We start from the raw sequence: 12,043 nt of genomic DNA, 5'->3' as shown, positions 1-12,043 counted from the left end.
TGTTCATTTTTCAAGTAACAAAACTTACAATGTTTTTCTTTTTTCAGTTTGAACCTCACTTTTTTCTTGATCAAAGTGATAGTCTTGTATATTTAATAAAATATGCAGACTATCCTAATATTACATTTCTTTGAAAAAGTGTATCATTAGATTGTGATGAAAATACAGCCTGTCTTTTCCCGTTTTTTGTAACTCCTATTAGAGTGACCGTCCAAAACATCCAAAATTACTGTCAGTATTTCATATGTTTATAGATAACCTGAAAGGTGAACACTTCTGTACACAGATTCTTCCATGTCATGTGATGCTGTAAATGGTTTTTTCCTCCGAATAGTGTGATCATTTTTTTTTAAGGTTGTGAGTCCTATCTCTGTGCTTACATCTTACCTTAGCTATTTTACTAAAACAAGTTCTGGTTATATTTAAAGACATGTAAGAACATAGAGAAAGAACATCTTTCAGGGATCAGGTGAAGTTCAAAGGATTTTTTCATATTCTAAGGGATAATGAAAGCAGCCTCAGAACAGAGAACATCTGCCTGGAATGGCCTGGGGATAGAAGAGCTCTTTGGGCTTTGCAGTGGGGAAAAGAAACCAAAATAGCAATTGCCTTGGGTTTAGGATGTAAACAAGTGAATTTGATGGATAACGTAAATATATAGCTCATAAATTTCAAATTATACAAACTATTTTATATAATCTTTGCTATCTTATATTTTGTCCATGGAAATGAAATCTGTTTTCTCTAGGAAGTATATTTTCAGTATATTTAAGCTTTTAACCGTGATTCAGTATATGAAATGTTGTAATATTGTGGTTTTACTTTTCATTTAGGTTGAAGATTGTAAAAATTTCTTTCAAGTGCAAGCAGTTTTTTATTCAGCTTAGGAAAGAATTGGTGAGTACTGTCTTAAATTTGATTTGAAAGCAATGAAATTTCTACTACTGCATGTCTGCATTATACTGACTGATACTATGTTGATTCTTGGTTTTGTCTGCAATTAAGTCCAGTTTCACCAACATTCTGGCTGTTTCATGTTTCAAATAGACCATTACAATGCTTTATATGTTTTCTTTTTAATTTTATTTGCCTCATGTTTAAATACTTTTTTTTATTTTATTTATTTATTTGTATGCAGGAAATGTAACTTGTCTATGTAAGATAAATGTGGAAAAGGTTGAAAGTAAATATTAAATTGAAATTTCATAAAAAAACAGGTACATAAAAAACTAAAGTTAGTGCTTAATGCTGCTTCAGTTTTATATATGCTTGTAAATAATGTTTGATAAACATGTTGATTTGTATTATTCAGATTAAAGTCATACATGTTGACTTTATTGCTTACATTTAAACAGAAGAGATAAGAATTCCTTTGTAGTTCTAAATTATATATGGTAAATTTTTATGCCTGCTTCTATATTTCATCTGAAAAAAGTTGGAGCTGAATGTTTCACTGCTTGAGGTGTGTGTTTGCTACCCCATGAAGCGCCACAGGACCACTGTGCATTTAATTCAGCAAGAAATGGATTGTTCTGTGCCCCTGGGAGATGAGCTTCCATCACAGAGATAGCACTGGGGAAAGATGGAAAAATTTATTAAAAACATGGCTACATGATTAACTTGTCAGATGAGTTAAGAGGTTTTGTGCAATTCTTACATCTAGAAGGATTTACTGTGAGGGTGGGGAGACACTGGAACAGGTTGTGATGCTCCAGCCCCGGCAGTGTTCACGGCCAGGCTGAAGGACCTGGTCTGGTGGTGAGTTGGGATTAGATGATCATAAAGGTCTCTTCCAACCCTTAATGTTCTATCATTCTATGATTTGAAGACCTGAAATGCAGAGTTACATGTATAGACTAGATACAACAGATGACTCTAGGCAGAAATACATCTTGAGTACTACAGAGCTGTCCCAGGTTTGAAGACAATATGGTTAAACAAGAGAAACACCTGTTCTGTCAGGTCTGGTGACTGGTGCTAGTGCTGAGAACAGGAGTCATACAGGTGTACAACAGGTGTATCTAAAAAGCAGATCCTTTAAAATCATGAAGTGAACGGGAGTGTCTGTCAGCGTGAGCAGAAATCATGCAACGTGAGCAGAAAAGTGGTGATAAAAAAAGGTGGATGGGGAGTGTTGTATTGGGGTGATACAGCATTTTTGTAAAACCCCACTGGAGCTACAGGCTTGTTCTCAAAGGCAGGCTGAGGTCAAATTTTGTCTTGATACCAATGTGTGTAACTTCCATTACTGTTGCAGGAAAGTTGTATTTGCATGTGAGAGGAGAATTTGGGGGGTTTTTTGGAATTTAGAAATTATGAACTGCAGTTGTTTTCTGAATCAGAACTTGATGAAAATGCCATGGTAGCAGAGTTCAGGACCTTGAAGGTTAAGATACCTAGTTATAAAATAGGACTGGGTACTGTGTACTTGAGTGTTTCCTCTATTTTCTGCAGGAAAGAAATCTCCTTATAATAGAAGGTAATACAAAGATAGCTTTCTCATCTTCTTTCTCTCTTGCTTTTTAATACTCTACATATTGTTACTTGCATGAGAACGTAGTTTATATAATTAATGTAATTTCTCTTCTGAGACATCTTATCCAAGCCAACAAATTAAAAAGCCTTGTAGTGTTTTTCTTTAAACTCTGTGTATCAGATGAAAAGTGGCGGCAAGAGCTTAATTTTCATTCATTCCAAGTCATGAATATCTTAAGATCAAAGCTCAAATTTGGCTTCCAAAGAAGTCATACTTAAAACTAATTTTTTAATCACAGCTAATATTAAAATTACTGTTTCCAGAGTTGCTTTCCCTGAGTAGATTCATAGGATAAGATAAATCTCACCTATATTCAACTTAAGTTGGGTTAAAACAACTTTTTTTTGTTGCATGATATTTGGCTCACCAAAGCTCATCATTAGACTTCCTCTGTTAATAGTCACATACAAAGGTGCAAAGGCTGAAATGTCTTGCACGAACAGGAAGTATGTTTTAGGATGGATGAATTTGCTCTCTGGTGGTATATTCTTCCTTTTGCTTTTGCTTTCGCTCCCATTAGCAATAAAGGGAGCCTAAATGGCTCTCTTTAGGCAGCAGAAACTAGGTGAAGTGACTCTGATTGCACATTTGGTATGTAAAATATCTCTGGTCTAGTGCTTTTGAGTGCATGTTTTAAATCACCTATTTACAATATGGCTGGGGAAATAACATTCATGGTATGCTGATGATGTGTTTCAAACTGGTGTGTAAATAGATAACAAATTGTACATCTGAGAAACTGCATTTATTTGAAAGCAAAGCTGAGATGCTATGGAATATTAAGTTAGTGGACTTGGGAAAGGAATTTTCCACTGTTTTTTTTTTTTTTTTTCCCCCAACTGAGCTACATAGACATTTATATAATCCCAAAAAGATATTTTTTCAAATACTGCTAGTGAGTGTTGAGAGCTTTTAATTGCAACTGTCCTCAAAAGTGCAAGTGCCTTATCTCATAATCGCCTATTAAATTTCTTCACTGACTTGGCATAGCTTAAAGGCATCAACATAAGTAAAGAATTATTTGCCTACTTTGATTAGATCATATCTGTGTTCAAATAAATCACTGAAATGAAGTGAGATGAAGCAGTTGAATGTCACAGTCATTTTCCAGTGGTAGTATAATACAATCTTGAGTGGAAGCTGGTGGAGTATTCTGACAATCATATGGCTGCAGCTTTTATCCATTGGAGTAGATTTTTTTTTTTGCCTTTGTTTTTTTAAGGGAGAAAAGTATGTCTTGTGTAGGACTTCTTCATCCAATATTAGAAGCCCCCTGAGCCATTACTTCAATAGCAGGTTTTTCCACCTTATCTTACTTTGTTCTGTCTTCTCTGTATGCTGCTTCCCTTTACAGGCTTTGAAGCTGTTTGAGAATAATCCTGTAGTTCAGTTTTTCTAGATGTTTCCCTAAACTTTTGTGGTTCTATTTAGTTGCACCCTTGGCTGTAGTAATGTTGATAGCCAGCATCAAGCTCTTAATGCCATCCAGCATGTTTTGTGATCTTGATTCTTCGACAGCCAAAGAATCTGAGATCTTCTTTTGCTCTTTTGGAGGCCAGATGTCCATTGAAAAATTACTTGAGTCTGGAACTAAATGTTATGATAGGTTTCTGGCCATAATTGAAACCTGGTTTCAGTGAGTGGCCAAGATAATTGATTTTTTTTCTTTTAATTATAAATTGTGTGTCTGAAATTTGTGCTTTGAATTTTGTATGACTTTTTTTGACTGACTTTTAGAAAGAACTTGGTCTGAAACCACAAGGATCAAAGTTTGTGTGTTGCTTTTTGCTTTTTTTCTTTTTTTTTTCGCGAGGAGCAGATACTGCTGGCAGAAGTATCTGTGCTGCTTCTAAGCTTCCACAGGACTTTTGCCCACTCTTTCTGGAAGATGTTGAGTATGGGGAGCATCTGCCATTATAGAGCACAAGTCTTTTTTTGATTCTGAGATGGGGTAGGGAATTTGTGCTTTTTTTTTTTTCTCCCCCTAGGATTTTTCTTTGATTAGCCAAAGCTAAAGGGTCTCATTAGAGAATAAGTTTTTCAACTGAGTTTCTTTCCTTTTCAAGAGATCTGCTCTGGAGTCAGTGTTTCAAGGCAGGCAAAGGTGGGTTTGAATGAATGGCCCCACTCAAGATGCTTATTCAAGTACTGAGCTGTTCTGTGTGAGAGGAGTACCAATATCCAGTCTGCTTTTTGTTGCTTTGTGTTTCTAATAGTAGGAATCACAAAGATGACTTGGTCTTCACTATACCCTACCTCTATTTGTCTTACTGACTGTGCTTTTGTGCTCAGGCCCAGAGCTTCATTACCAGTGCATCCCAGCTGCTTCACTCTTCCTCTCCATAGCAAGCAGACTGTTTTCCTCTCTTTAATAAAAACCACGGACAAAATTACTAAGATAATAGTTTTGGAGCAGAATCCTGCTGTGACCTCTGAGGTAGTCTTCTAACACTAATCTCAACAGACATAACCCCCTGAAATGCCTGCATGTCATTATCAGACCACAGAGCATTCTGCATCTTGCTGGAGCCTTGTGCTGTAAAAGCATTCCATGGGCTGCAGTGCTGCAGTATAACTGTCCTGTTACTTTATGTGCTTTCAGCTGAAGTACCATGGATATTACAAATGTCACGTTGGGGTCTTGTGCTGTGAGCCGACATTGATTCAATCCTGCTGTTTCCAAGGAATATAGAGGCAATCTTATTCTAAATCCAGCAGTAGAACCAAGTCTTGCATGCCAGAATCATCAGCTAAGATGAATTTCAAGTTCCCGAGTTACATTAGAATATTACAGAACCTTCCAGGATTAAAAGGGGAGAGATGAGTGCACTTAGGAGCCAATATAATATATTATTCTTTGCCTTAAACAATGTTTCCTAGCTGTAATTGAGATGAAGGGTAGGGCTTGAGAATCAGTTCTCCCTGCACTGCAATGAAAGCTTTAGAAGCTATGAATAGAACTATTGTTAAGGTACCTTTAAAGCTCTAGCACACCAAGTTCCTGTGAAAGTGCTGTCTTGCATTACAATTAAGTTGATCTTGCTGCAGCTCTGTCTCATCGTGCCATACCAGCTCCTCCTTCATGCTTCATGTCTGATCTACTGATCAGATGGTGGCATGAGATTCAGATCAGCTCCTTTTCTGGAATACAAACTAGGGGAAACAGCAGGTTTTAGGTTTTTTTCCCCAACCCATAATTATAATACTTTGAGTGACATTAAAATGCATGATCACCAGCTCATATAACTTGTCAAATTTTCTTTCCCAACTGTTTAAAAGGCCGACAGAACATGAAAATTTGCTGCATCATGATTACTTGTTGTTAGAATCTAAAATCTTCACTGTTTCATTCCAGATGAAGGCAGTCCATAATTCTACATAGTTGCTCTCTTGCAGAATAATAATCTACCTTGTTTATATTGTTTGACTTCTGTATTGTTGATCATAGTTTTATAACTGCATAGGTAGTGGACTTAATTCCTGTTATCTTATTTCTGATTTCTAATCTTTAAATGGTTCTGTTCACATGTCTAGAAAGTATGGGGAACAGTTGGCAATACTTGGAAATTAAAAACAGAGTCAGAAGTAATCTTTGTAATATCAAATATTGAATATCAGGATTTAGTTTCTTGAATATAATTTCTTAAATTTCATCGATAAATACTTGAAATTTGCTGTTTGTTTTAAATCCATTTTATTTTGCCATAAATTTGTCCTGTGGCCGAAAATACAATGTTGTTCCCAAATATAACACTGGGGAAGGAATTGCAAGTCTCTCTGCCTTGGTTTCTCAGCATATCTGAAGATGAGCAGACCAACAAAAGCTTAACTTGGAAAAGGACTTTACTACTAAGTGAAATCAGTTAAGGTTGCAAAATGCTGGGGAGAATTTAGTACTGTGAAGAGAAAGAAGAATGCTGCTGATACTTCAGACCTACAGAGGTTATTACCAAGTTCTCTGAACAAGCAGAATAGCTCAGCCTGCTTTGCCATTTTGCTTCTTGCATTTCCCAGGAATCAGATGAATCCTTTAGAAGTAGGAACTGTCAGTTGCTCTTGAGCAACTGTTCCCAATACCTGTTCCCAATCTCCAACTGCCACATGTGCGTGACAATTACTCAACTGTAGTTTTGAATAGAGAGGTGCATTGTCTTTGAGCTCCCAAATCATGGAATTCTTTCCATGTCATTTATGTCATACCTTTTAGACTTGTTTGTATATAAGTAAACAGACTTAACCTTTGAGCAGGCTCTTTAAAAGAAAAAAAAACCCAGGGGAACAAAAAAAAAAATTCTTCAAAGAAATTGTAAAGGTATTTTAAAAGGCTTTGTTGTACATAAAGTTAATAGAAAATTACAGTATCACTTAAAAAAAGCACGATTAAAAAAAAAAAAACACCCCAAAGCAAACAATATTTATGTTAGTTTCTAAAGTAACTTGGACTAATTCTTACCTGAACTATATTTTTTTCATATTTTAGCATGAATCTAGAGAAACATTACTGGGATTCAATATGGTGAATTACCGAGCATGTAAGAATTTGTGGAAAGCTTGTGTTGAGCATCACACGTTCTTCCGTTTGGACAGACCACTTCCACCTCAGAAGAACTTTTTTGCGCATTATTTCACTTTGGGTTCCAAGTTCCGGTACTGGTAAGTGCTGATTTGAAATATATGGAAGAGAATATGATTGAGTAGGCAGCTCATCAATAAATACAGGGAGTTATCCAGAATCTATATCAAAACATAATTCAAGTAGGTTTTGAATCCTGCAATTATTCCCCTCCCAAGTTGGCCTGAATTTCAAATGTCAATAATATCAATATATATAATAATGTCAAGCTGTCTTATTTTTCAAGGCAACTTATTTTTTAAGGTAGCTTTAAAATACAATTACTGTATTATTAGTGCTCATTATTGCACTCGTGCTCTGAGATTATCTCCCAAGCTGCATTTCTTGGCCTGTTCTCCTGCTGGGTTATGTTTATCTTAAAAATGTTGTCTCAAAGCTTCAAAGTCTTTGACCTGGTGTTTTTGAAAACTGTCGAGTCTCAGATACTGCATGCAGCAACAGCAACAAAACAGACCTAAATAAATACCAAATACGAGTCACTGAAAAGGAGGAACTTAAAACAATAGGCAAAAAGCTTGGAGGTGCACAGAATGACTGTGCAATAACTATAATCCCTGTAATGCTGGAGTGGGTGGTGTTGGGTTTTGCTGGTTAATACTTTAAAAAAAAAAATAAAAAATCTGTTCAGTGACTGCATTAACTGTCTCTGCAAGTAATGCATAATGCCAGTAGTTTAAATCATGCCTGAAACAGAGAATAACAGAGCTACTACTAATCATCCATCTAGAATGGCAGTAGTGTCTATGACGTACAAAGGGACATGATGAAAAGCTAGAAAACACAATAACAGGCTATTTCTGTCACACTTGTAAATTGCATAGATGTATAAAGAGGAAAGTAATTCAGTGGCTAACTGTTTATAGCATCTGTTTTTTTGACCAGCATTCACAGTACCCATTTGAGAAACAGCATTTTATGATCCTGAACAGTGTTTGAGGCTTGACTCGGTGTTGCTGTATAGAATTTCAGGGAGCTTTTCCATTTCTGTAAGGATTTTGAAGCTGAATCATTGTGGTTACTATTACAGAATAGCTCTTTGATGATGACATTCGACTTAAGTTAACATAAGATGAAAAGGGAAACTGCATAAAAATGAAGGAGGTCATTAAAGTTGCTGAAACAGCCAAAAGGCTGGAATTTCTGCAAGCAGTTTGAGAGCTTGTTGAGAGGCAGCATAACAGGTGTAACATGGCACACAATGAGAGATTAAGTGCACTAGGCTTGTTTAATCTGGTGAGGAGAAAGCTAAGGGGGAATTCAGAGCAGTCCTAAAGCTACTTCAGGGATAATGTCAGTACCGATGGACCCAAAGGTGGTGGTAACAGGCAGGTGAGATTGCACCTTGAAGATTCTGGGTGGACATGAGGGAAAGTGGTTTTTTTAGAACTGTGTTGCTGGAACAAGGTACCTGGACTGGCTGTGGGATTTTTCTTAGTGGAGGCTTTCAAAAGTCAGCTAGACAAAGTCATGGCCAGGGGTGACCTAGTGTTAGCAGGAGATTGGACTAGAGACTTACGGCCAACATTTTTATGATCAAAAGGAAGCCAATAAAATACAGAACTGATAGATCTAGACAGAATTCTCTCCACTTCTGAAAGAATTGGGGTTGTTGAACTATTGAATTGTTACATAAGCTATTTCCATTGGTCTAAAATACTTCTATGCATCAAATGTTAAAGCTTTTTTTTTTTTTAAGGCTTCCAAGAGAGATCTAGAAAACTGTTAGTGAGCAAAGGTGACTTCTGTACACTGTCATTGGATTTTTCAAAGTGGTTCTTTTAGTATTTCTCACCAAATACTCATGAAAAAACATGAAGAGTTTTACTGTGTATTAGCATCCCCTTTAACCAGATGGGAAACAAGTAGGTTCCTTCTTCACAATGGAGGGAACTTACCACTGAAGTTATACAGAGTTTTGCAGTAAAATCTGAAGTCAACAGTAGAAGGTTTTGGTGGTATTTCACAATGAGGGGTAAGTAGGCAATAAAATAGTAGATCAAGTTCAGTGCCCAAAAATGCGAAGTAAATTACACAGAGAGAGAAAAGAGCAGGAACATCAATTTTCTGAAAACCTTAAATCAGTTATTAGCAGCAGTTATAGAAGGACAAATACAATGATAGAGTTATAGGAAAGGAATAGAGGCAAGTACACCCAACTTACTGCTTGTTGGGAGTTAAAAATGTGTAACCCCAGCAATTTACCTGGCAGCAGGTTTGGAAAGATAAATTCCCTGGAATCACAGCATGGCAGAGGTTGGAGGGCAGCTCTGGACACTGTTGAGTCCAGTGCCCTGTTCTAACAGGGTCCACTGTAGCATGTTGCCTTAGGAGAGTATCCAGCCAACTTTTAAATGTCTCCAAAGAGGAAAACTGTGCCATTTCTGAGTAACCTGCTTCAGTGTTAGACTATATACAAACCAAAAACTTAGTTTTGTTTTGGTGGGTGATGAGACTGTTGTTTTGTAGCCCTGTCTTTGCTGCCTGCCCTGATTAAGAGATCTCATATTTCTGTTTGTGCTGATTGCCTCTTGTCCTATCTCTGGGCTGCCTTCAGAAGTCTCTGGCTGTATTTTTTACTTTCCCTTTCTGACATTTGATCCTCCTGAGCCTTTTCTTCCTGAGGCTGAACAGTCCCAGCTCTCTCAGCCTTTTCCCACCCATCAGATGCTGCAGACCCTTACTTGTCTTTGCGGCCCTTTGCTTGACTTGCAGAGCTCTGGAACTCCACCAAGCATTCCAGATGTGCTCTCACCTGTGCTGGGCAAACCTGCTCTCCAGCCAGTTGACACTCACCCTGTACATGGGGTTATTCCTCTTCAGTTGCAAATCTTTGCATTTTCCTTCACTGATTTTCCTGAGATTCCAGCTGACCCATTTCTGAGGTCTTCACACATCTGGTAGTTCTGTAATATGAACATGGAAATAGCTGATTCTTTGGTTTGGTAATGTAAATATCCCTGTAGGAGACTCTGTTCTTGTTCTGAAGTTCTTAATGGGGAAGGGGCTACAAGAGCAAGCATTGCTGGTGTCTTGTCACCAATTCTTAACTGCTGATAGGTACTCAAAAATTGTACTTTTTTTCTAGCAGAGAAATTATGAAATATTATAAAGAATCTTTGATTTGACACAAGACGTCTGGACTTACATGAAAAGTCAGCAAGTTCCAAGAAGATCTAAACTTACTTTTGACAAGTTGCATAGAGGAATACAATCCCAATGTGCTTATCATGTAATTTTTTGTGGTATTTTGCTAAGCTAAGTAGCAACTAAGTTATTAGCAATTCAAGGAATAGTTAAGGAAAAGTATGGAAGAGACACTGTAAGTTTTTGACAGTAGCTATAACAGGAAATATTATTAAGTGTTAAGTGTTACCCAAAGATCCAAGCAGATATTTCTTACTGCTTTGGATAAAAAAGAAAACAGAAGGGAAAGCTTTTGTTACATCTAACATCTATTTGGAAGATCTACATTTCTACCAAATACTTTCTAAGGTTATGCTGTAGTGAAGCTAGAGCAATTGCTTGAGCATGACTGAAAACAGAATTTAGGCATTTTGTTGAGATGGTTCAACTTTAAAGAAGAAATTGCTATTTAATCATGTTGGATTTAGCAGCTTGATTTTGTTTTGCTTTCCAGTGGGAGAACAGAGGTCCAATCTGTGCAGTATGGTAAAGAAAGAGCAAATAAAGACAGGGTATTTGCAAGGTAAGTAATTTATATTCTTTAATATTTCCCCCTTTATTTTCAAAACCCAGAATAGCCTTCAGTCTATGTAGGTTGTTGTTAGATGTATTAGCCCTTTTTGTGCTGTTTTTATTACAAAGAATGGTCTCCTGCTGTTAAAATTCTCCATTCAAATGCTGAGTTAATGGGTATTTTTGTCTGTGATAATAACCTGCAACTGTACACATGCATTTCCTTTAGATTAAGTACAGTGAGTCTTACTTTATCACTCTAGACTCCTTGAGGCATTTTACTATGAAAAGTGAGCTGCTTCTGGAGGTATTTGGTCACAGAGTGGTTGGCTAATCAAGAATATATTACTTAATTTTATTCCAGGCTCCTGAGGAATTTAGTGATTACAATAGAAGACTCAAGACATAAATTTAGTTACTTATTCAGAAATTATGATGCTCTTTGCCAAAGTAAAACAGCTGCTACATCCACCTGGCAGTTTGCTCTGATCATTAGTAGAATCCTTACGGGGAGCGGGCAGTTCTGTCTTTTTTTTATGCTTCTACTTTTACTGAGATCCAAGGTGTCTTTTTGCTGCTTAAGGAACTCTGAAGTTCAAATTTATTCTTGCAGACTTCCAGTAGTAAGCCCAGCAACCTTTCCAAGTGCCTGCAGACACTGTTTTTAAGAGCATTGGTGAATTCTGCCTTGATTTCCTTCCCTGTCTCCACCCTTTCTTTCCCCCTGTGCATTAGAACGTAATTTGGGTTTTGCCTCAGCCCATCATGGATAGACAGCTCCATACTAGGTTTGGGGGCAGAAATTCCGTAACGTGCTGGTTCAACAAGTAGATTTTATAAAACCTTTTTTTTTTTTTTTTTTTTGGTAAAAATATTTTTACTCTATTTAATTTACTTCAGGAATATGAATGAATTTAGATTTGTACTTGGAGCAACTTTTTAGTACTCAGGAGACTCAGTGCTGTGACAAGTGAGCTTTACTTCACTAACTGACAACTATGAATCAGATAAAAACTATTTTTCTTGTTGCACGCTGAACTTAGCAATTCCCCACAAGTCAGGAGAGTGGAGGAGAGCTGATACTTTGTTTTGAGGAATATTTTTATCATTTCAGAAACTCTTCTGCAGTAGATGGCACTCTTCCCTTTGCAGCAAAACCCAGCAAGTGCTGCTGGGGG

At 36.9% G+C, this 12,043-nt stretch overlaps 1 protein-coding gene across 3 annotated transcripts in view; it reads left to right on the top strand.

Annotated features, from left to right (window-relative positions):
* The window catches only part of PTPN4 (protein tyrosine phosphatase non-receptor type 4), a 108,152-nt gene that overhangs the window by 61,373 nt on the left and 34,736 nt on the right, over window positions 1–12,043 (top strand). For all 3 annotated transcript variants that reach the window (XM_040069395.1, XM_058421315.1, XM_040069394.1), the window contains 3 exons: window positions 834–897; window positions 7,017–7,189; window positions 10,807–10,875. In XM_040069395.1, coding sequence (XP_039925329.1) covers window positions 834–897; window positions 7,017–7,189; window positions 10,807–10,875 — 306 coding nt within the window. The remainder of the gene's footprint in view (window positions 1–833; window positions 898–7,016; window positions 7,190–10,806; window positions 10,876–12,043) is intronic.

Source organism: Hirundo rustica, chromosome 7, assembly GCF_015227805.2.
Source record: "Hirundo rustica isolate bHirRus1 chromosome 7, bHirRus1.pri.v3, whole genome shotgun sequence".
Classification (NCBI taxonomy): Eukaryota; Metazoa; Chordata; class Aves; order Passeriformes; family Hirundinidae; genus Hirundo; species Hirundo rustica.
The sequence above is the reverse complement of the archived record's forward strand: the minus strand, read 5'-3'. Positions and strand labels throughout refer to the sequence as shown.